Source organism: Corapipo altera, unplaced genomic scaffold, assembly GCF_003945725.1.
Source record: "Corapipo altera isolate COAL_440 unplaced genomic scaffold, ASM394572v1 61411, whole genome shotgun sequence".
Lineage (NCBI taxonomy): Eukaryota > Metazoa > Chordata > Aves > Passeriformes > Pipridae > Corapipo > Corapipo altera.
The window spans coordinates 28,747,464-28,773,324 of NW_020884875.1; the positions used below are offsets into that span (position 1 = coordinate 28,747,464).

At 39.7% G+C, this 25,861-nt stretch overlaps 1 protein-coding gene across 3 annotated transcripts in view; it reads left to right on the forward strand.

Annotated features, from left to right (window-relative positions):
* Positions 1–25,861, forward strand: part of RASGRF2 (Ras protein specific guanine nucleotide releasing factor 2) — a 116,339-nt gene that overhangs the window by 48,051 nt on the left and 42,427 nt on the right. For 2 of the 3 annotated variants that reach the window (XM_027634818.1, XM_027634817.1), the window contains exons 6-17: positions 113–192; positions 627–820; positions 1,934–2,043; positions 3,005–3,123; positions 11,021–11,181; positions 12,179–12,245; positions 13,059–13,195; positions 15,176–15,258; positions 17,274–17,522; positions 17,833–18,221; positions 20,719–20,847; positions 22,147–22,236. In XM_027634818.1, the coding sequence (XP_027490619.1) occupies positions 113–192; positions 627–820; positions 1,934–2,043; positions 3,005–3,123; positions 11,021–11,181; positions 12,179–12,245; positions 13,059–13,195; positions 15,176–15,258; positions 17,274–17,522; positions 17,833–18,221; positions 20,719–20,847; positions 22,147–22,236 (1,808 nt within the window). The remainder of the gene's footprint in view (positions 1–112; positions 193–626; positions 821–1,933; positions 2,044–3,004; positions 3,124–11,020; positions 11,182–12,178; positions 12,246–13,058; positions 13,196–15,175; positions 15,259–17,273; positions 17,523–17,832; positions 18,222–20,718; positions 20,848–22,146; positions 22,237–25,861) is intronic. The other variant, XM_027634819.1, reaches the window with a different exon arrangement.

Here is a 25,861-nt window from a genome sequence, read left to right on the forward strand (position 1 = left end):
TAGCAAAGTGTAAAATGTACTACTAACCAGGAAGAGATGTTTCTCTGTGAATTATTAATCAGAAAATAAAACCAAAATTGTCTTTTTGTTTGTTTAAATACTTGTTTTTCAGTGAAACAATCATGTTTCTTCATGAGATATTTCACCAAGGCTTAAAAGCAAGAATAGCTAACTGGCCTACCTTAATTCTAGGTAAGTTACTTTGTTTTCTCTAGGGGTATACATTTTGTATTTATTTTTTTAAAATTCAGTAAGGACTTTTTAAAAAAAAAAATAAAAAAAATGACTTTTTAAAAGGGAATGCATTTGCAGAATTAAAACCACAAGATCTGGTGTAGTGAGAGTCCTGTGTGGGCAGTAATGGTCTGTATATGAGGATTCATCTACCCTAACCATTGACTAGACTTGGACCCCTTATTTTTTGGTGATGTATCTGACTATTAGCTAATCAGAACAGCCATGGTTTGACATGTGAAGGAGCCACATTTAATGTTTCTAAAATGTCAATGTATTGGACACAGAACTGATTATTGTAATTCACTTCCATAGAAAGTAGTACTTCCTTTAAAAATATATTTCCAGAGATGGGTAGTTGGGAAAAAAAGGCATTTCTCTGCTTTTTCTAGCTGACTTATTTGACATTCTGCTGCCAATGCTGAACATATATCAAGAATTTGTTCGGAATCATCAATATAGCCTACAAATACTGGCAAATTGTAAGCAAAACAGAGATTTTGACAAACTCTTGAAGCAATATGAAGCCAACCCAGCATGTGAGGGGCGAATGCTGGAAACTTTCCTTACTTACCCCATGTTTCAGGTAGTCTCTGTGTATTTTTTGTGTATACTGTTTTTGGTTTTACTGTTTGGTTGTTTCATCTGGTGTTACTGACATTATAATAGATTGAAGGTTCCTCTTGCTTAACTAAAAATACTCTCCTGCAAATTAGTTTAAATTTATTTTGTTATTATACCAAAACTTTGTCTGTAGAGGTCTTTTCTCCAAATATACTGGTGTATCTTTATTCAGAATCTTATGTAGGCTGGAGGGGAGTGTGAGAAAATTGCTGAGAAACAATTCCTTGACTTATCCCTTCTGATAAAGTCCAGAGACGGATGATACATCTCATATAGCAAATCAGAGCAGGCACAAGCATTTTACCAGGAATACATTTGCAACTTTCCACTCACTTTGTTCTCCAGTGACTTGGTCTGTGGAAAATGAAAAATATATTGCGAAAGTTGTGAAAACTTTACTTATCTTTCTGGGGATTTTTTGTGGTCTGTCTGGATTAATATTTGCAGCTGTTTTAGGATTTATGTGAAGCATAAGTCTGATAATTTTGTGTCTGTTTCACTTAACCTAGTGTTTTACTCATCAGGAGAATAGTGAACCCCCTCAGTTTGTTCAGTTTTTGGCAAAACAAATTAGGTAAAAATTTTAAAAAAGGGACATCAGTGACTCTTAAGTTAGTACCAGTTATTCATATTAGCCTAAGGAGTCATTGGCACCTGCAACAATGCTTTTCTAATCTTTGAATTGGTATCTTTTAAAGTTTTTGGGATTTCCTTTGGTTGAGCTGAAACAAGGTCATGGGAGGGAGAGAGGGGGTCCTGTTCAGATGTGTTGGGTGATGTCATTGCTAATGACTTTTCACTTAGGCGCCACGTTGTGTTTTCTTCTCCAAAATAACTTCTATCAGACATGTTCTGGTTATAAAGCTCTGAAGGGTCCTTGTGCTACCCTGTAGCCTTTAATAGTCAAATACTGCATATTTTTCAATGAAGAATTTTGTCCAGTGTGAATTTTACCTAAATACAGACAGGTCAGCTGGCACTTTCAATGTCACAATAAAATTAGATGCACATATCCTATTAAAATTGAGGGAAGATATGTCTACATTTACTGATTTTATACCTTACTTGTTTCAAGATTCCTAGATATATTATAACACTTCATGAACTTCTGGCTCACACACCACATGAACATGTTGAGCGAAAAAGCCTTGAATTTGCTAAATCTAAACTAGAAGAACTTTCAAGGTAAGATTTTTCTACATTATGTCTGATAATTTTGAATCAAAGGTTTTGCAGTGAAAAACCTATTTTCTTTGTTTTGATTTGGTTTTGTTCCCTTAAAAATATGTATTTTAAAGAAAACTATCAAAATCAAAACGTAAGATAATGAAAAATAACAAAAAAATCTTAATTTAATATTTTATCTCTTCTATTTTTCTTTTCTTTTTTTTTGGCTAACATAAATATACAGGTTTTGGTTAGGAGAGAACAGAATCACTATAGAAACTACCTACCCCTGGGTTATGAACAAAGCAGTTTTCCTTACACAGAGAAATAAATTTTTATTTCATAGTTTAAAGAAAAACAACATTTTCAGTATTCTGGGTCTTGAAAAGTACCACGTTCTCAACCTGTGCTATAGTTTTTGTGCATTAATGTAATAACTAATTTTCACATATGCTTCAAATAATGGAAGATAATCAGGAATTACAGATGTATTTTGAGAACTGATGCTCCCTGCAAAATGAAGCTCTTCCCTGAACCCCGCAGACTGTTCTCAGATGTTCCTCTCATCAGCCTGGTGGGAAATGTGGTTCTCATCCCTGGGAAACAAAGTTTTCTGCTGTGAACAAAGAAACCCTGAGTGAACTCTGAGATATAAATCTTGTTTGTCTGGATTATTCACCAAATATGTGCTTGGAGAATATTTGGTTGTAAAAGACAACGCACAAGTCAGCTTTGGGTTGGCTTCATCTCATAAGTCAGAGTTCATTGCTGATCTGACTAATTCATCACTGAACATTCAGAATTGAAGGCTGATTGATCCTTCTCGGCTCATAAACTGTATAGACCATAAATATGAAATTTTGTGACTCATTTCCATCTCATCAGTGTAGTTCTGAGGGAGGAGTAGCTTCCAAACAGTGCAGTCCAGCCCAGTTCAGAAAAAAATTACGTATCATGCCTTTTGTGTTGTGTCCAACAGGGTGATGCATGATGAAGTGAGTGACACGGAGAATATCCGGAAGAATCTGGCCATAGAGAGAACCATAGTAGAAGGCTGTGACATACTATTGGACACCAGCCAAACTTTTATACGCCAAGGTAAGGCATTCTTCTTTAAATCTCTCTATATTATCATAGAAAAACGGTATTAAAGCCAGCAGGGTTCATGTTGCCATCATCAACCAGGTCACCATACTGGGCACAGCCAGCATCCTAAACCTGCTCGTGATCCGTGTAGGGTAGGCCACAAAATGACCTGAAGTCAGGTAATTTTGGACTGTAGTTGGACACTTCTGTGCTATTTTCTTCAGAAGCTTTGGAAAACAGCAGCACATGAGTAGTAAAGCCCCCATGGAACACTGTTGTACATTCTGCCTGGACTGTGGTTGTCAAACGGATGGAGGGAAACACTGTTTTCCTTTCTGTCTATTGATGGAACTTTTGAAAACCCTATCTACCAAAACTAGTTATTGCAGAGGTGGCATTTGTTGTAAAGTTCCACAAAACTGCGATAAAATAACTTTTCCAGTTAAAGTAAGTGTCACTTTTTACCAGGAACTGCAAACTGGTTACAGTTCCTATTTGGTGGCGTTTACTTCACTGCTTATTTTTCTTCCATTTATACAATAATTTACTTCTGGATCTCTTAAAACAATTTGATGGATTTGTACACAGTAATTACAGATCTGTAGCATACAATTTCAACTGGGTTTTGTTCCTTAGTTCTGAAAAGCATTAAGTATAGTCAGGAAAGATTAGGAATATAATTTAGGTGCATCCCTGCATTAAACCTTTTCCAGATAACCTCAGCAGGACATTTGGTATTTAATGGTATCACAGTTGGTGATTAATAGGCTTTGTATATATTCTGAAATGCATCTTGTACTGTTTCTGTAGTTATGTGGCCACACTACGAAACTTTCTATAATAACTCCCAACATTGTTCTCACAACAGTCACTATTAATTTACCCGTTTCTTCATTAAATATGTGCATTTGTTACCTGTGAGGTATTTTAAGAGTTATGAATATGGCTTTGAGGAAAGTATCAAGTTGTTGCATCCACAGCCAAAAAATTATAGGGCTGTGATTACCCTAGATTGACTTGTACCATGCAATTTAATTAAATTTTAGATTTTTTTTCCAAGATTATTACAATATTTTATATTTAGATGTTTATTAGATTTTCCTCCTTAAGACTGATAGTATTTTGTCTGTGTACCCACTGTATCATCAATAAAACTTACAGTTTTTTCTGTGAGAGTACGTCTGAACAGGGTTATTGTTGGAGCGTTAGACCCAGGCCAAACCCATAGTTTCAGTAAAGTAAATTCAGATTTATTTCTAGACATACAGTCAAAGGACAGTGGACAAGAGTGTATGTTACAGAAGACTGCATCAGTTTATCTTGTGGAACACCCACTGCCTGTGATTCTGTGTAAGTGCAGAAATCTGAATAGAGCCCATGGCAGTAGGGTCACCTTGGCAGAGATGTCCATCTCCTCTAATTTCCATTAGCCTTCTGTTCATTGTATTGATCAGTGTAGATGGGTTCAGGAAACCTCTTTTTCAGCTTAAAAAACGAGAGAGGTTCCTTTACCTTTGTTTAGGCTTTTTCTATGGATGTTAATTACAGCTTTGCCTATGTCATATACTTTACTTCTTTAAGAAGGGACCGATTCTGTTGAGTTTTACAAGTTGAGACTGTAGGAACTATCTCTGGCAGTGCTTTGCAGTGTAGGCTATGGACTCTCCTTCAAGTTTCTTGGGGTCTGATTTTCCCTATCACTTACTTAGATGCAGTTTTTATTGTCAGGCACACAAACAATTAAGGAAAATTTTCTTTAACATCCCTTCTAGTCTCAGTTGCTCAAAGCAGCATCAACTGGAGCAGGTTGGTCTGTGCCACGTCCAGTCAGGATTTGGTTGTTTCCATGGATGTAGACTCCACAGGCTCTCTGAATGAACAACCTCTCCCAGTGTTTGACCACCTGAATGGTAAAAACAAACAACAAAAGAAGTAGAAAACCCCCCAAACTCCAAAATGGAGAAAGCCAAACTGGGTTGCTAAATCAGCAGCCTGAATGTAGCTAAAATTTTTTCTATTCCTCGGATTGGACAGAGTCTGACAGTGTGACTACTCTGGCAGCACAGAAGTACTGGAAGTGCTTAGGCCTGTAGCTGAATAAAAGATTAGACTGTTGTCCAAACTATACTGTTAATGAATGTCCTAAAATTAGCTTCGCTTGTTCACTGCAACTGTACATTGGCCAATTGTGACCATTTTTTTCCTTAAGAGGAAATCTGTAGAATGCCCAGTGAGCCAGTGCCCAGTTTTATTAATCACAAAAGCCTGATGGGAATGCACAAGGTCCTTCCTTGATGTCAGCCCTGCAGTATGTATAGGAGATGTGTTTCTCTCTGTAAATATAAAATAGAGAAAATGCAGTCTCTCTTTCCTGCTTTTAAAAAGTTTATTTTGTTTTGCCTTATTAAAAAATTAATATTTCACCTCTGTCTAAGAACAGCATTTAACCTTCAGTGCATTATAGCAGAGCAGAATATGTTAGTCCTGGAAGCATTCTAATGAAACTAAAAATAAATAAAAGTTACCTGTGAAGTTGAGTCTGTAAGCATATAATATTTATAGAGACTACTATTCTAACAAGCAAAGCAGAAATTGAATGTACAGGTTGAATATTTCTACCCTAAAGGTATAGATAGAATTTTAGGAGGAAAATGACACAGAGAGCTTTTTACTGGGAATTGTTTGAGCAATTTTGAAGTTTTAAACACATTTGTTGGCCTTGCAATGTCCCTTTGGATCTAAGGGACCAAATGAGAATCACAGATTCAACCAGGTTGGAAAAGACCTCCAGGATCATCAAGTCCAACCCATTACCACCCTGCCAATTAGACTATGGCACTGATTGCCACATCCAGTCTCTTCTTAAACACCTCCAGGGACAGTGACTCCACCACCTCCCTGGGCAGCCCATTCCAATGGCCAATCACTGTCTCTGTAAAGAATTTCTTTCTACTGTCCAACCGAAATTTCTCCTGGCACAGTTTAAGACTGTGCCCTCTTCTCCTACTGCTGGTTGCCTGGGAGAAGAGACCAACCCCCACCTGGCTACAACCTCCTTTCAGGGAGCTGTGGAGAGTGATGAGGTCTTCCCTGAGCCTCCTCTTTTCCAGGCTGAACAACCCCAACTCCCTCAACCTCTCCTCATAGGACTTGTGCTCCAGTCCCTTCACCAGCCTCGTTGCTCTTCTCTGGGCCTGCTCCAGCACCTCAATATCCTTCCTGAACTGAGGGGCCCAGAACTGGACACAGCACTCCAGGTGTGGCCTCAGCAGTGCTGAGTACAGGGGAAGAATCACTTCCCTGGTCCTGCTGACCAACACTGTTCCTGATCCAGGCCAGGATGCCATTGGCCTTCTTGGCCACCTGGGCACACTGCTGGCTCATATTCAGCTTCCTGTCAATCCAAACTCCCAGGTCCCTTTCTGCCTGGCTGCTCTCCAGACACTCTGTTCCCAGCCTGTAGTGCTGCATGGGGTTGTTGTGGCCAAAGTGCAGGACCCAGCACTTGGTCTTGTTAAACATCATACGACTGGAATCAGCCCATCTCTCCAGCTTGTCCAGGTCCCTCTGTAGAGCCCTCCTGCCTTCCAGCAGATCCACATTCCCCCCCTCTCGTCCAGTTCATCAGTAAAGATATTAAACAGAACTGGGCCCAACACTGATCCCTGGGGACACCACTAGTGACCAGCTGCCAACTGGATGCAGCCCCGTTCACCAGCACTCTCTGGGCCCGGCCCTCCAGACAGTTCTTAACCCAGCACAGAGTGCCCCTGTCCAAGCTGTGAGCTGCAGCTTTTTCAGGAGTATGCCATGGGAGACGGTGTCAAAGGCTTTGCTGAAGTCCAGGTAGATACATCCACAGCCTTCCCCTCATCCACCAGGTGGGTCACCTGATCATAAAAGGAGATCAGGTTGGTCAGACAAGACCTGCCCCTCCTAAACCCGTCCTGGCTGGGTCTGATGCCATGTCCATCCTGTAGGTGCCGCATGATCACACTTGGGATGATCTGCTCCATAACCTTGCCAGCCACTGAGGTCAGGCTACCAGTCCTGTTGTTTCCTGCCTCGTCCTTCAGGCCCTTCTTGTGGATGGGCATCACGTTAGCCAGCTTCCAATCATCTGGGACCTTCCCAGTGAGCCAGGACTGGTGATAAATGATGGAGAGTGGCTTGGCGAGCTCTTCCACCAGCTCCCTCATCACCCTAGGATGGATCCCCTCTGATCCCATAGACTTGTGAGGATCCAAGTGTCTTAGCAGGTCACTAACTTCTTCCTCCTGGATAACAGGAGGGCTGATCTGCTTCCTGTCTCTGTCTACCAGCCCAGGAAGCCACCTGTCCTGAGGACAACCTGTCTTCTTGTTGAAAACCGAGGCAAAGAAAGTGTTAAGTACCTCAGCCTTATCCTTGTCTTTGGTAACTATGTTCTCCTCCATGTCCAACAAAGAACAGAGATTTTCCTTGCCCCTCCTTTTGCTACTGATGTGTTCACAAAACCACTTTTTGTTGTCCTTAACAGAAGTGGCCAGATAAGGTTCAAATTGTGATTTCACCTCTCTAATTTTCTTTCTACATGACTTAACTACATTCCTAAATGCTTTATGAGTAGCCAGCCCTTTTTTCCAAAGGCAATAGACTCTGTTTTTTCCCAAGTTTCCTGCATAATCTCCCTGTTCAGCCAGGCAGGTCGTCTTCCCCACCAGCTCGCCTTTCGGCACATTGGGATAGCCTGCTCCTCCACCTTCAAGATTTATTTCTTGAAGTATGTCTATCCTTCCTGAACCCCTTTGTTTTTAAGGGCTGTTTCCCAAGGTACTCTCTGAACCAGCCTCCTGAATAGGCTAAAGTCTGCCCTCCAGAAGTTCAGGGTAGAGGCTTTGTTGACGCCTATCCTTACTTCACCGAGTATTAAAATCTCTATCATTTCATGGTCACTGTACCCCAGATGGTGTCCAACCACCACATCTCCCACCAGCCCCTCTCTGTTTGTGAACAGCAGGTCTACCCACCCCTGGTAGGTTAATTTACCAGCTGGAGCAGGAAATTATCCTCTGTACACTCTAGGAATCTCCTAGACTGCCTCTTCTCCGCTGTGTTGAGTTTCCAGCAGACATCTGACGGGTTAAAGACACCCACAAGGACAAGGGCTGGTGATTTTGAAACCTCTGCCAGCTGCTTGTAGAATAGTTCTTCATCCTGGTTGTGCGGTCTATAACAGACTCCCACCAGCATGTCAGCCTTGTTGGCTTTCCCCCTGATTCTGATCCACAGGCGCTCAACCTTATTGTTACTGACTTCAAGTTCTACAGAGTCAAGAGACTCTCTAACATACAGAGCCACCCCTCCACCTCTCCTACCTTGTCTATCCCTTCTGAAGAGCTTGTAGCTACCCATGGCAGCACTCCAGTCAGGTGAGTCATCCCACCACGTTTCTGTGATGGCGACTACAGCACAGCTTTCCTGCTGCACGATGGCTTCCAGCTCCTCTTGTTTGTTACCCACACTGTGTGCATTGGTGTACACGCACTTCAGCTGGGCTGCTGATTTCACTTCTAACTCTGGCTTTCCACCCTTAGGCTCATCTGTGGAGAGCCTGGTTTCAGTCTCTTCCCCCTTCAAACCTGGTTTAAAACCCTCCTGATCAGCCCTGCCAACTTATATGCTATGGCTTTTTTGTCCTTGCTAGAAAGATGAAGCCCACCTGGCGCTAGCAGGCTTGGTAGCATAAATTTTGCCCTATGATCAAAAAAGCCAGAATTCTGCTCGTGGCACCAATCCTTTAGCCACCTATTGATAAGATGGATTTTCCTACTACTCCTTTATCCCTGCTACTGAAGGAATTGAAGCAAACACCACCTGTGCTCCTGTCCCATCAATAAATTGACTCAAAGCCTTAAAGTCCTTTTTAATTGCCCTGGTACCTCTTTTATTGATCTCATCACTGCCAACCTGCACTACCAACAGTGGGTAATAATCAGAGGGCTGAATTAGCTCGGAAGGTCTGTTGCTAATATCTGTCACCCTGGCTACAGGAAGGAAGCAGACTTCCCTGTGGGATGCATCTGCTTGGCATACAGGGCCCTCAGTTCCCCTGAGAAGGGAATCACCAACTACAACTACTTTTTTTCTTAATAGCTGTGGTTGTGATCCATCTAGTAGATGGGGTGCAACCAGGAGACCCTCCAGACAGATCTTTGAGTGTCATCTGCCTGACTTTCTGGGTCCAGGGCCTCATACCTGTTCTTTAAGGCCACCTGGGGAGGTGATGGGGGTCGGGAGGGGATTCTTTTACGTCTCTGACCAGGGACCTGTTTCTATTCCCCCCCACCTACTTGGTCTGTTCCATCTACCCGATGGCAAAAGAGGCAGGGCTTCTCTAACTTCAGTGTAATGGTACAAAGTCACCATTCATTCCCACACATGGAAATTATCTCCTTTCTCTCTCTCACAGCTGAGGCAGGTAGGATGTTTTGTCCAGGGGAAATGCACAACAACCAATAAGTATTTATGGAGTTTGGTGAGAATTTAAGTGAACCTAAAATGTTCCAAATTCCTTTGCACAGTTCTAGCACAACTTCACTGTTTTGTTGCGGTGACACGAATCATGTTGTACATGTTCAGTTTAAGTGTCAAATGGCTGTCAGAGAACGCTGTTCTGTGGCAGATTTACTGCTATGTATTTCCTGTGTCAGTAGAAGTTTATATATCAATAACTTAAGGCTAATGAAATATATAAAGGGAGATAGGTGTAGAAAAATATAGATAAGTAGCAGCTTTATCAGTTACCTCAATTTCTCTGTTTGTTAGTTTAAGAACTTTGAGCAGGATAATTCTTTTGACAGTGTAAAGAATTACTAATCTAATATTTCATGGATAGTTCTTTCAGGCTGGCATTGTGTCAAGTTTGAGCTTTGACACATGTCTTGCTGCCTCCAGAAGAGGCAGGTCAAAGACCTCCCTTTGTCCCATGAGTTCTTTGGTGCCCTTTTGACCTTGCTCCTGGCCAGGGAGCTAAGTCAGCTACCTCTTTGTAGCATTAGTTTCCTGCTGGTTTAGCTCTATTAGCTGGCTAGTGTTGGAATAAGATGCAGTGTAAGGGTGATAGTGAGGATAGATGTGTGGGAATGATATTAGGAGGTCTCTTGGCTGCCTGTCTGCTCATAGCAAGTTGTATGATAGAAATCTCTCCCTTTGATATGTAGAGGAGTTGCACTGCACTACCAAATTTAACTCCAGTTCCAAATTTGGAGGTGATACACATGGTGGTATCAATCTGGAAAAGCTGGTCAGAGACTGAGGTATGAAACAGCAGAGGAGCAGAGCTGTCCCCAGTCTGGAGCACAGATTCAGACTTACATAAGAAGGTTCAATTTAGTCCAGAAGTGTTTTACTGATAACACATTTTAGGTGAGCTGTGGAGCACTGAAAATTATGCAGCACAAGATAAGCAGAAGAAATGTGCTTCATTTCCATCTCTCTTGCACACAGGCTCACACACATACAACAAACTCCTTTACTTCAAAACATATTCTTTCCATTCTATCTCTCTTTGACTTGTAAGTAACTTGTCTTTTGCAAGTCTAGTAGCTGTCAAAAGTGCTTTTTGCTGCTCAGCTACATTTTCTGATCAATGAGCTATTAGTGTGTTTAATTGCATAATTAGCCCAAGATCTAATCCTGCCATGCACATAAGTATTAGTCATAGTTGTTTGAATCTATTTGTGATAAAAACCAAAGGGAACTTTTGCAAAAAAAAGATGATTGACTTGTGCTTCAGAGACAGACTGATATACATTGATACTAGAATGAAGAGTTGCATTTATTAACATAATAATATTGAATGCATTAACTTAAACACTGCCTACTAAATATTACTTTAATACAGTAAATTTTGCATCTTTATTATCAGGTTCCCTTATCCAAGTCCCTTCAGTTGAGAGGGGAAAGCTTAGTAAAGTTCGCCTGGGCTCATTGTCTTTGAAGAAAGAAGGAGAAAGGCAGTGCTTCTTGTTTACAAAACATTTTTTAATTTGTACTAGAAGTTCAGGAGGAAAACTGCATCTTCTCAAGGTACGGACTTTACAGTATGATTTAAGCTACACAAAACCCCCACATTTTGGTGAAATGTCAATATTATGTTATTTTATGGCTTTACACTGAGGTTTGCCTGTAAGGTTATAAACAGAAGTGGGGTGATAAACAGTTACTAACTGCTTTGTCCTTTGATTTCAAATAATGGAATTCAGCCAACATTATTACTAACTATGGGATTTTTCTAAAACCAGTTAATTCTATTAAGATGGGGGTTAGGAATAAGGCATTGCTGTATCATATGAAGCAGTGAATAAATTCAGTGTATGTAGCACTGAATATAAGTCAGTTTTCAGTGCATAAATCAGCCAGTACAATCCTGCAGAATTGCCAAAGAACATTTTCAAGAACTCTAATAAAACTGGTTTTAAAAGTCAATTCTGTTTTCCTGGACAGCGCATTCTCTTAAACTGAAATGTCATCTAAGAACAATCTAGCTATGCTTGCTTAGAAACAGGCTTTTATAGGGCTGGCTTGTGGATAAAGAGATGCTGGCAGCTTACAGAGTGGATTATATTGAATAGAATTTTAATTTGACATTCTGGGAGGTTATTAAGACTGTTTATGGGCTTTCTCTCTTTGCACATCTTAAATAGTTCAAGTACTTTGCAAAATAATTAGACTATAACAGAACCTTTAAAAAACCTTGTATCTATTTCATTTAAATTCAGGAGAAGATGAAATTCTGTTTAACTTTTTTGGAACTTGTGTACAAGTCCATATGTGATGTGAATTACAGTGTGGTAAAAGTGAAAGAAATGTTGTATGTTGTATTACTGGATTAAAAAAAATTATATTTAATCTGTCTGGGTTTAGGTCTTGAAGAAAAAGTGTGCATGATGAAATTGATATATCTTCCTAAGAGCTCTGAGTAATGTAAAATGTTGGAGTAAGTTGTATCAAAGTTTAAAAATAACTGTCATGACAAATGGGAACAAATGACGAAATTTGTGAAAATTGTTCTTTGTTTTCATAGACAGGAGGTGTTCTGTCGTTAATAGAGTGCACACTGATTGAGGAGACAGATGCCAGTGATGATGATTGTAAGTTAAATTCAGCTGTTTGTGATAATTATGGTTTCTAGTTTCCAAAAATTGCTACCTTTTTTTTTTTGTTTTTCGTAAGAGCAAATTGATATGTTTTCTCCCTGCATGAAACCAGAGGAATACGCTGTTAAACTGATTCAGTACAATGAATGTTTCAATAATGGACATGCTGGTTTGTTATGTTATATTTGTTCATGCTGTTGACATCCCACATCGGATTTTCAAGAGGACGGACTGAAGGAATGTGACAAATTATTCGCTGACATTTGTATATAGCTTCACCTGTAGGATCTTGGAAAGAAAAAAAGCCTCAAAACAAGCAGCAGATAATTGGATTTCTAAAATAAATGGGGGGTTGAATGAAATGGCAGAATTCATGGAAAGCTTTTGTCTTGGACTCCCTACAAGTCTGAACTGCGAACTTGTTCAAATGGAATAACAAAACACAGGCTCAAGCTGATTTTATTGTTACTCATATTGGTTTCCATCCTGCAGTTTTTCAGCTTTTGCACTTGAACTGTGGAAGTAGTTTCATTAATTTCAGTGATATTTCTAGTATGCTGAGGGTATATCAGCATAGAAGTGTTAGAAGTAATTTAGCCTTATATGGTATCTTTAGAAACAATGTGTAGCAACTCCACTATTTTTGTATGTGAAAAACAAAATGAGTTTTTGGATCCCCAATTGGACTTGCTCTTTGTCTGGGTGATGTTTTAAAGCAACTTTTGTTTTAAATGAAACCATTTTTTTATTTGTCTTGTACTTTGAAGTTTCACATTTTGATTTTTTTTTCCTTCTCTGGCTCTAAAGCAAAAGGTTCTGGACAGGTGTTTGGGCACCTTGATTTCAAACTTATAGTTGAACCTACGGATGCTCCTCCTTTTACTGTTGTCCTTTTAGCCCCATCACGACAGGAGAAAGCTGCGTGGACAAGTGATATCAGTCAGGTAGTTTAATGCATTCTTTGTCGTGTGTGCACTGAGATCTTAGTTTATTCTGTATTTCTGAAAACCATTCCGAGACAGGGATGCTGATTTCTTGAGGGCTGATTTGCTGTGTTCTGTATAAAAACCCCTTAGTTTTCCTCAAAATTCTGTCTTTGCATTTGAGTCACCAGTGAAATGTGTTTCTCAATGACAGAGATGGGATATAAGTTACAAAATTGTCCATGTACAAACATAATACTAATGGTAATCATTTTTATGTCTAGGAAGAGCCCATCCAGATATGTATTCTGATTTAAGAAGAAGGATAGTACTGGTTTGTTCATGACTTTCATACAAATCAAAAAACACCTGAGAGTCCTGAGAGTGAAAATTATGCCATATCACATCAATAATGTAGTGAGAAAATGAGATAAACTCTGTTTTCCACCAAAAAGAATACTAGCAAACCATTATAAATATTGCTGAGCATTCTGACAGTTTGCAGGAACTGTCCATATTGTAAATGAAGAAAAAAGGTTTTTCAAAATATTTTAATGTCAGGAATATTTTTTTTGTGCGTTTAGTTAAAAACTAATGTCAAAATTTTTTCCGAGTCTATTTGGGGAAAGAAGTTGAATGCACTATCTGAACTTTCACCTGAGCAGATCTAAATTAAGGCTATTTTTTTGTGTGTGTGTGCATATGATCAGCAAGTACATAGATCTGTCATAGTCCTGAATTCAAATCCTATCCTCTATTAATTTAAAGAGTAATAATTGATTAGAGAAATATCAGTGTGGAATGTGTTGCATTTCTTAAGCTGCTGTCATTGCTGGCAACATCTCCAGATGAATCATTGTCATAATGAGTTGAAATTGCTTAAAAATAAGTATTCTGAGTTACTCTCTGCTGGAATAACATTTTTGAAAGAACAAAAGTATGAAAATAAAAATCTCAATCTACATTATGAGCTGCAGCTCTCTGTCTTACAGACATACCTGGTTGGAGAATTTTTGACAAAATAGATTTTCAGTGAATTATGGTGTGCCATTGACATGTACAGTTACTGGAATTATTTTCTGGGGAAGAAAGACTGTTTAAGAATTGGCCTGAAACATGGGACAGCCAGGAATAAGTCCATTCTTAACCTAAATTATAATAAATTAAAAAAGTCATCTGATTTCATATTGATGCTAAAGGGTTCCTTTGAAATATTTAAAATTAAAATGGGGAAATTACATATTTTATTAGATGTCTTTTTGTGGCTGCTTTTAGGCAACAGTTTGATCAAATCATATGGTCAGTTGTTACAGCTGGACTTTTCAAATAACCTTAAAACCTTGAATTTATATATAAATAAAACCACATATAGCTACATAGATCGTGGTTTAAATTTATAGCTGTGGAGATACAGCTCCATTTCCTTCTCTGGACATATCTGAACTATGTGAAAGAACACCACCTCCTAATTACTTGCCCAAAACAAGAATTTTCAGGGAATGGCTTGGACAGCGCCTTCACACTTCAGTTTCACAATAAGCATCACTTCAATTTGTATTTGCAAGTGTGTTTCTAGACGCTGTTTGTGTTTCCCTCTGGTCTTTTGCACAGAGTAAAGGGTAAGATATTAGTGTACCCATTGCTGTGCAAAGTATTTTGACTTGTGGTCTTGATTTTTTAAGCTTACACTTGTTCAGGAAACACTAGAGGTAATGAATTTTGCTCCCTTTCAAAGGAGCTTCAAAGGAAATATCACTTCCAACTCAAAGTGCTTAATCATGTGGGAAAAAAAGGATTCTGAGCTGAATACTTCGAGAGGCAGAGGCTGAAAAAGCATGTCCACTGTAATTCTTGAATCACTGCCTTTCATTTGTGAAAATACCTTGTCCCAGTCAGCCTATACCCTGTAAAAGCTGTGCTTAGAGGGATATAAAAAGTGTGGAAATAAGTCTCCTTATCCTGTATTTTCATTTTAACAGTTCTTAATGCTTATTTTCACAGTGCATTGATAATATAAGATGCAATGGGTTAATGACAATAGTGTTTGAAGAAAACTCTAAAGTTACAGTGCCACATATGATCAAGTAAGTGCAACATTTTCCCCCCCAGTGAATAAAAATAGCTTGTTGTGTTTTTTTAATAAAAGTTTTAACAAAGAAAATGTGTATTCAGAAAATAAAAGAGTTTAATTTATTTTTTCCCCAGTACTGTTGAATGGAATAAATTTTATACCCCAAAACATATGTTTTCAAATTCCTTTCTTGGAATGGTAGGGATCACTCAGAATGGTAAACTCCTAATTCATGGTGTTGGATCATAGCCTGGATTTTTCTGTTATTTGTGAAGTTGGCTTCAGTTACGCCTCAGATGAATGATTTTATTCTCAGATAGCTTTCCTCTGTCATACCACTCATAATTTTATTGAATATATTTTAAAATGTCTTGAGAATTTATGTGACTGAAGACAAGTGCCATTTTCCAAGGTATTTTGTTATATTAGCCAAAGTTTATGTTTTCTTTTTTTCTGCTATTTCTGATAAAAAATTATTTTCTCTTGTAATTTTAAGTGATCACACTGAGGTAATTTTTCTTAAATCTGCCTCCTTCACCTTTAAATCTTTCAGTTATTTATTGTAATAAATAATTTTTATTTCTAGAGAACAATTTTCAGTACATGATTCTAAATTTCCAACAAAACTTTACCTCTCAGATCTTCTATCTACCTCAATTTACATGAGTTTTGCCTACTGTTATCCAATATAAATATTAATGAATAAAACACAGGGACAGACAGATATCTATTTCCTTTCCTGCTGTTATCTGTCACATCTCTTTGTTTCTCAAATGCCTCTTTTGTAGTTGTTTCCTCTCCTTTCTTTGTGCTTTGAAATGGGAAAGAGAAAACATCCATAAATAGACCATTAGGGCACATACCTTTGATCCCTGGAAATAAGGCATTTTACGGTCTTCAGGTTTATTCCAGGAAATCTCCAGTGTATGTAAACACTTCTGTTACCTGCTAAGTCTTAAAAGTACATGACTACAGCACGATCTTAATCTCATTGTCAAGAGAATGAAATATTAATTCTAAAAACCATACAGGATCTTAACAACAGACAAAACTTTGGCATTCTCTTTCTTAAATTTTACTTGTCTGATTTTCAGCACACATTGTGTTTCAGAGTCAAATGTCATTGAATGAAATAAAAAGACCTGCCCCATTTCTGAGGGCCCAACTTAAGAAAGAAGATATTTTATTGTTTCTTTTATGTAATACAGTGTAAAACTGTATAAAATACCTTGATATGTATTCTGAGAAAATTAAATAATTTTAATATAACAAGCATATTAAAAGATGCTTTACTTAGTATTCATCTTTTTTTTTTTTTTACAAACTAAGCCTTCAGATAGATAAAATTAAGCAAAATTGAATTTGAGGAAAAAGAAAACATTCTGGGTAAGGTTATACAAATTATTTTTGTTTTGATGACCAAGCAAAAATTGGTCCTTTTTTTCTTTCTTGCTGAAACAAAGATTCTTCTTGGTTACTGCTTTGAAATTTGAGATCTTTCATGCTGTTCCCTCTTTATTCTTTTAAAACAAAAAGTAATTCTTGGAGCCTGAGGGCAGGTGTTAATTTGCAGGTGAGCCTTAAACTTAGCTAAGGGATTAATTTTGCTGCCTTCTGTTAGGATCCATTAGTCTATTTTAGATAAAACTTGATCCTGGCAGAAACACATTGCAATCAGTTCACTGTTATTCTACTGTGACATTCTGCTAATATTCTACTACAGGCCATAGTAGCCTGAAAGAGACAAGAGGGGACCATTCTGCCCTCTGTTCCATTTCAGAAGTTTAAGCATCATTAATGGTTTCTTAGGCTTTGAATGTAAATTATTATCTACCAAAAATAAATTTTAAATTCTCTTACTTATGGAAGCAGGTATCACCACAGATTAAGAGTTTTATTACATTGATGAAATACAATAATGTAAATGTACTTGCTGCCTCTGTGTTGACAAGAGCAGATAAAGTCGTAGTGTTCCTTTGCCATAACCACTCATTGATAAAATATTTTAAATTTGGGATTTGTGTGTAGATCCGATGCTCGTCTTCATAGAGATGACATTGACATCTGCTTCAGCAAAACATTGAACTCGTGCAAAGTGCCCCAAATCCGCTACGCAAGCGTTGAGCGCCTCTTGGAACGACTGACAGACTTGAGGTTTCTGAGCATTGACTTCCTGAACACCTTCCTGCACACCTACCGCATATTCACTACGGCAGCTGTTGTCCTGGAAAAGCTCTCAGACATCTACAAACGGCCCTTCACCTCCATTCCTGTCAGGTGAGCAAGGGGGCTCCAGCTTTATATCATACTTTTCCAAAAGAAATACCACGGTGTCATTTGTTGTTAGCTTTGTGATTTTCTGCTTATTTATAAGAAGAAAGTTAAAAAAAGTTTTGAAGCAGAAACTTCTTCATTTGTAACAGTACATCAGTTTTTAGGTAAGTCTGTCTCAGTTTTTGTCTCTGAGGACTAAGTGTCCCACAGATTTTGCAGTGCCATGCAGATTTGCACGAACTGTTTTCAGTTAAACCTGTTCTGTGTTTCTTGTCACTATGTGGGTATTTGTTTCTGTGTTTCTTACTCGCAGGTCTTTGGAGTTGTTCTTTGCCACCAGTCAGAACAACAGAGGGGAGTACCTGGCTGACGGGAAGTCGCCACATCTCTGCCGCAAGTTCTCTTCTCCTCCTCCACTGTCACTGTCCAGGACTTCCTCACCTGCCAGAACCCGAAAGCTGTCCCTGACCTCACCCCTGAACTCAAGGATCGGCGCCCTCGACCTCTCTGCTTCATCTGTGGCCAGCAGTCCTACCTCAAACTACAGCCCGGCCACCTCCCCCCCGCCTACGGGGAGCAAGGTGCCCCTGGACCTGAGCAAGGGGCTCTCATCCCCAGAGCAGAGTCCAGGGTCCATCGAGGACAGCCTGGAGAACCCCCGCATGGACCTCTGCAATAAGCTGAGGAGGAGCATCCGCAGAGGTATTAAATACCCACAGAACACTGAGACCAGATATCCTGCCCTCTGGTTCTTCTCTAGTCGAGGCTGCAATGAGTTGTCTGATCCCACCATTTGGTTGCTCCCTTCCAGAAATGGCAGTATGGCAAAATCATGGAATCACAGAACAGTTTGGCTGGAAGGGACATACCACTCATCTAGTTCCAACCCCCCACACTTTTAAGGAGTTTTAAAGAGAAAGGCGGAAGAAAATATTTGATGCCAGTTGTGTTTCCCGAGGTGAAAGATTTTTGAGTTGTACCATTATTAGAAGAAGTAAAAATAGCAAGTTAAAAAGAGGGGATGTAAAGATCTTTAACATGTTTGCACACAGGGTTAGTTTTCCAGGGAGATTCTGTCACTAATCCAAATAAATAATTTATGTGGTGTGCTTGGAATACTGGTGACATTCACACCACCTGGTTGTTCTCCATCCAGAAGGTAGATCTAAAATAGATTAATTGCTCCTGTGCAAATGCCTCTTTCCTCTGTGGATTGTGTAAGGCACCTTGGAACAAGTTTCACTTCCAGAGGGCTAAAGCTGGTTGAAATAAACCTCAGTGTATGCGTCTAGAATGGGATCATTGTATTTTTAGATGGCAAAGCAAGAAAGTAGCTTCAATCTCATAGGAAGCATAAATGGGCATTATTTGTCCTTTAGGGATGGAGGAATGGTCTTTGGAATAGAAACATTGAGTAATATTTTTCTATTGTTGTTTCATTAAGCAGAAAATAATGCAATTAAAAAATGCTATTTTATTCCTAAAATTAATGTTCAAAAATGGTTGTACATGGCCTGATTTACAGTCTGAGGAATTTGATCTATGAATATGAGCAAATTGTAGCCCAGTTTTAATTGCTGGTACTGTAACAACAAAAATTAGTAAGAGGAAAGAAGGATTACCAAACATAAACTAAGAAAAATATGATAGAAATGTTATATCTACTCCCTAATTGAAACAAGTGCCCTGGTAACAAATTTGATGTTGCATTAGGAAGAGGGATTGTTTTTGCAGAATGTAGCCTATTGTTTAACAAAAAATCTTTTTTAACAGACAAGTGAGCCACCTTAGCATTACAGGAGTCTCTCTCTCTATAGGAGAGGCTTGTGTCATTGGAAAAATTTTGTGATTTTTGACCACAGGATGATTTACAAAACATCTGATTTACTGATGCCTGACAGGCATTTTTCCCCTCTCTGAGGGGAAAAAGGGTTCTACCACAGGAGGAGAGTCAGGTTGGAAATCAGGAAAAGGTTCTCCCTCCCCTCCCAGAGGGTGATCAGGCACTGGAACAGGCTTCCCAGGTCAGTCCCGAAGTATAGGCCGTGCATTAATCACAGACAGGTAACTGCAGTTGTAGGTGCAGTGTTTTTTGCTAAACATTGTAGAGCGAACTGGTTAAGAACAGCTTGTTGTGGCCTTGTGTAAGCACTGGGCATTGTTGCAGAGTTATTCAGATTTTTCATTCTGGTCTGTCAAAGCTGGAGGGGTTACCTGGACAGCATGAGGAACATTTGGAAATGGCAAGGAGCTCATATAAATGCTAAATTGCTGTCTGAGCGGTGTCTTCCATCCCCTTGAGGATCTCCTGCTGAACAGCTTGCGCTCAATTTGGAGGAGTTTGCATCTAGATAGCTCTGTTCTGCGGAGAGTCCTTTTGTCACCCAGCTGTATGCAGCATGAGGAAGATGAGTAAGTCTAAGAAGAATTCTCACAAGGGGAATGGAAATAGGTAATGCTATTGCTCTGGTGCTGCCAGAGTTCCAAGAAGACAACTATGGCTTCCTCCAAATCCAGTACAATTGCACAAATCCTGTTCCACAGGACATATTATTATGGTGATTGTTGTTCTCCCCGAATGTTGTCCATTTGCATGCTGGAATTTCCGCTTCTTCTCCCCCTTTCACAGTTGCTTCCTTTCAAAGTTTTTATTTTTCCAAAGTTTTTGTTTATTTTTATATACACAATGCTCATGCTGCAGAGTTTTCATCCATATCAAAAGAAGGATATGTTTTTTCAGCTTGTTTTCCCTCATTTTGGAAGTAGCATTTCTTCCATTCCTTTTTTATTCTTCTGACAGAACAACTCCCCCATGGAGTAGTCTGCTCTCCAGTGCAGTTTGGCCATTTTATTGGACAGATTTTGATTACACAGTTATGCAACAAGGATTATTTTCCCTAGCTCATACAAAATCTATGAGTTCAAGTATCCTTATGATATGTGCACATCACTGCATATTCTCCTATTTTTAAAACTGACAGTTCGCTGGTTTTCACCCGGTTCTTTATTTATGAGATTTTGCGTGTCTGTGGCATTGGTACAAAACTTTCCTGCTCCTTTAACTCTATTCAGAGGATAATTATTGCTGAGCTAATGGAAAAATTTCTTGGCAAGTTCAAGAAGCTGCACTCTTAAGAACAACTATAAACCCAAATTATGCATGATCACACCAGTATTGACATTTAATTCTCTTTTAAAGCAGCAGTTCTAGATTCTGTGTCAGTGGACAGGACTATCCCTGAGAGCACCTCAGTAGTGGACACCACAGAGCTTTCGCCATGCAGATCCCCTTCAACACCACGTCATCTCCGCTACCGCCAGCCAGGAGGTGAGAAACTGATATGCCTCGGCTCTGTCAGTCACTTTAGAGAGTTAAATCACTGTGGCTGTAACCTTTGCAGGATATTAGAAAGCAGTAATAATATTTGAATAATCTGTTTTGCTTGTATTTTCTTTATTTCTCAGCTATTAATACTAATATTAAAAAAGCCATTAAAATGTGAAGTATGCCTGTTAAATTTGAGTATCAGTAATGAGACTTGGAAGCATATTGGGACTTCAGTATGACTCAGTGTTCTTAACTAGCTTGAGCAGGATGTGCTTAGGTTCAGGACTAATACTGGATCAGTCCTGTTTTTACAAAACTCTCAAGACTTTGACAGATTTTTTTCAGCTACTAAGGGGACGTATTTTCAGCACCATCTGTAATCATGAAACACACAACACCCATTGTTGTCAATGGGGAGTGACAGTGTCAGTTTCTTTGTATAACACTGAACATTTACAGATGGTGTCATATTATTCAATCTAAAATTTGAATAAACTGCTCAATTGAAGAGGAAAAAGCTAGAGGTGGAGCTCCTCAAATAGCTCTCATGTGGCTCTCTGAAATGATTAGCAGAGCTGGGAGCTGTGTCCATTTAAAATGCTGCCAGCTCCTGAGCCAAGTTTCTGGGCAGGTATTTTGTACCTGGGACTAAAACAAAACCAGAGCAGAGGCTTCTCACCTGTTAGTAAGTTGCTGAGACACTTTAGATTTAAATCAGTATTAATTTTCTGTGATTGAGCCTGTTTGTGGTGAGATGGCAAGATTCTGGAGTTAGAAACTGTGGGCAACAGTGTTGTATTATCTGAGTACTAGTCAGAGACAATGTTTTCTACTCCCTCTGGAAAGAAGTTTGATAAATTCTGAAAAACTCTTCTCATCCAGGGAGGCAATGAAAACACATGTGAATCTACTTGTCAGAAGATGGTTAATATGCTTAGTTCTCTGACGTGACTTTTTGTTTAGGTTCATTTTCTACTCTATTGTTTTTTGATTTTTGTTGTTGTTGTTTTTGTTTTGTGTGTGTGTTTTGTTCTTTTGTTTTTCTCTTTGGTTAAAATACTTGTTTCTCATCTCAGTAGTGTCTTAGATATTGTTTCTATAGCAGCATTAATCATAGTGACCTTGAAATAAAGCTTAAACTACAAATATGATACTTTTATTGTCTTTAACATAAAGTCATCTGACAGTGAAAGCAGAAAGTGTCCATGAAGTATAAATGTTAGTGAAGATTTTAAATCTTATTGTTGTTTAATGAAGAGTATGTGGAATTTAACTTTTCCCTGTCTTTTCCCTTTACAGTGCAGGCTGCTGATAACAGCCACTGCTCAGTTTCTCCTGCTTCTGCTTTTGCTATTGCTACGGCTGCAGCGGGGCACGGGAGCCCACCAGGTGAGAGAAGTGTGCTGTGCAAGAGACGTAACAGTGAGATACCTGGGTTCTCTAAAGCTAAAGATTTCTCAAGAACTTACCTGTTATGTTCTGAAGAATACATGCTCGGGTCGGATGGGTCTTGGAGCAACCTGGTCTAGTGGAACGTGTCCCTGCCCATGGCAGTGGAGTTGGAATAAGATGGTCTTTAGGGTCCATTCCAACCTTATTAGTTGAATTCTTATAATTTGTCCTTAATATTTCTAGCACAGCCTACTACTGAAAGGTTAATATTTGATGCATATGTGGTCTGCTAAACCTCTAGTTAGTATTTTCCTTGGGTTTTTTTTTTTAATTCACTTACAATTTAAGATTTTATTTTGAAAATGAGCTTTTTTATGTCCAAGGTTGGTATATATAAGAGCAGTTTTACTTAACAAAATTATTTCAGGTGTGTACTGTATGTTCCTTGGAAAGCAGCTATGGTAGTCTACTGATTAGAGGTACTTAAAGCAACATAATATACTTAATTTAAGTTTTGAATGTGTTTACTGCCTTATTGTGTACCCTTTGACATACTGATATCTTCCACTAACCAAATCCTGTCATGTTTCAAATAAAAAACTTCCTTAAAGTCTACAAAATCAATGTCACTTTGCCTTGACATGCTCAAACCCACAGTTCACTTTGATTATATGTGAAAAAGCACAGTCTGACTGTAAATTCACACCTGTCTCTTTTCCATCGTAACCATTGCAATGACAAGAAACTGCTTTGAAGACCTCAGTCTCAAATTTACTCCTGAAATTCTGTGCAAGACAGTAAATCATCACCATAGATGTCAGTGGATTTTGTACTCACTGTGTCTGAAGTTGTGGTCATTGCTTGATAAGTGAGAAAGCATCATGATAATTTCTGCACAAGCATGGATCAGTGCTCTTGTTACTCCTGTGCGCTTCCTGTGATCTTTAGATTACAAAACAGTAATGTTCGGTTTTAGTGACTTTATCAGAGAATCACAGAATCACTGAGGTTGGAAAAGCCCTCACAGCCCATGGAGTCCACCCCGTGCCCAATCCCCACCATGTCCCACAGCCCAGAGCGCTGAGTGCCATGACCAGTCGTTCCTTGGACACCTCCAGGGATGGCGACTCCACCACCTTCCTGGCCAGCCTCTTCCAATGTCTAATCAGAAGAAATTTCTCCTAATATCCAACCTGAACCTCCCCTGGTACAGCTTGAGGCAGTTTCCTCTTGTCCTGTCCCTTGTTCCCTGAGAGCAGAGCCCAACCCCTCCCTGGCTCCACCCTCCTGTCAGGGAGTTGCAGAGAACAAGGTCCCTCCTGAGCCTCCTTGTCTCTGGGCTGAGTCCCCCCTCTGCTGCTCCTGATGCTCCAGACCCTTTCCCAGCTCCGTTACCTTCCCTGGATATGCTCCAGCCCCTCAATGTCTCTCTTGTCTGAAGGGCCCAGAACTGCCCCCAGCACTCGAGGTGTGGCCCCAGCAGTGCCCAGCACAGGGACGGGCACTGCCCTGGGCCTGTGACACACCATGGCTGGGACAGCACAGGGACCATTGGCCTCTTGCCCACCTGGGCACACCTGGGCTCATGTCCAGCCGCTGTCATCAGCACCCCCAGGGCCTTTTCCAGCTTTCCAACCCCTGTTTCCCCACCTGGAGTGTTCCATGGGGAACTGGCACTTGGGTCACAAGTCACCCCGTTGGCCTCAGCCCATGGATCCAGCCTGTCCAGATCCCTCTGCAAAGCCTTCCTGCCCTCCAGCACATCAACACTCCCACCCAATCTGATATCATCCATGGATTTGCTGAGGATGCACTCAGTCCCCTCATTCAGATCATCAGTAAAGACATTGAACAGGACGGGGCCCAGAGCTGATCCCTGGGGGACACCATGAGTGACCAGACATCAGCTGGATGTGGCACCATTCTCACCACTGTCTGGGCTGGGCCATCCACACAGTCCTTAACTTGGGAAGATGCGCTTGTCCAAGCCATGGGCTGCAGCTTTTGCAGATGCTGTGGGAGACAGTGTCAAAGGCTTTGCTGAAGTCCAGGTGGACACATCCACGTGTGTCCCTCACCCACTAAACAGGTCACCTGGTCATAAAAGGAGATCAGGTTGCTCAGGCAGGACCTGCCCTTCTTAAACCCATCCTGGCTGGGCTTGATCACTTGGTTGTCCTGTACATGCCGTGTGATCACACTCAAGATGATGAACCTGCTGCAGACATTATTCAGTAATTTTTATTTGCCTTTGGAATCAGACACTGCCATAGAATCACTGACGCAATTTGCTTTATGAGTTAATTCCAGTGTGTTTACTAATTGTCCAAAAAGCAAAATAAGAGTGAAAAATACGGGTTTTTCCCACTAGGAGCCAATTAAATTAAAAATTACTGCTTTTGTATTGTTAGAATCACAGCTTTTCAATATTCGTAACACTGAAGAAAGAGAGAAAATACGATCTACAATTATGCAGTCATTTGGAGGAATATCAAACATGGGAATGCTGTGAAAGGGAAAAACAACATCCCTAATATTCATGAGCTATTTTTTGTGTTGCTGTTTAAGGTAGTTCTTCATTCAAGGTCATTCTCCTAAGTGATGTAAAAAACAGTGAGAGGGTTGTGCAGCAGATTTGACAAGAAAATGTGTGGTGGGTAGTCTCAGGAGACTGAATTGGAGTAATCTGGTGTCCAGCTGTAATCAGTATGTAAACTGAAGGCTACAAACCACAGTTTGAACTGTTGAATCATCTGTTTTGTAACTTAGTGCAATTAATCATGATAGAGATGGTATTAAAGTTACAGACTCATGAAGTTCAATTTTGGATAAACCAAATAATTTTATTTATTTCCCATGTATATGTCACCATGTTTATGAAATTTTTATTACATAATGCCTTTTTTTTTCCATGTGGTCTCCTGTCTTATTCACTTCATAGGATGGACATGATCACTCAGTGAATCAGTTCTGGGCAGTGAATGAGATTTGTGAGGTTTCTTCCTTTTTTTCAGTCAGTCCTTAGCTTCCCTGCTGCAGACATTCTGGTGTGTGCCATTTAATATACTCCTGCATGGAATATGAATATATGAAAATATGAATAGATGAAATTTAGTGTTGATTAATACTAAGTGATGCACACAAAGAAAAACAGTCTGAGCTCTACGCCTGAAAGAATTGGCTCAGGACTGAGATTCTGAGGATGACAACAGGTTGTTTCCTTAAATGATCTTGGTGCTCAGCAAGAGCCAAAAAGGTAAAGGAAACATCAGGAATTATTAGGAAGGGAACAGAAAAGACTATTATGGTACCAGAGTATAAATCCAGAATTTGTGTAATGAATAGAGATTCTGCTGAGGAACATTGTGAAGGTTCAAAAGTGGACAGTTACCTGATAGGAGTCATTTGAGGTTACTAGATTGGCAAAGTAGAACAGAACCAGGATTTGAAATGAGTTGGAGGTTGTGGGAGAGTATTAGGAGGTACAGTCACCTGTGTGTCTTCTGTTCTCACTGTTGCCTGAAGCTTTCTGGATGTTTTGTATTTTGGTAGTGTTGTTTTGTTGGGTTGTGGGGTTTTTTAGGGGCGGCAGTGGGGGGGGGAGGAATTTGGTTTCAGTGGT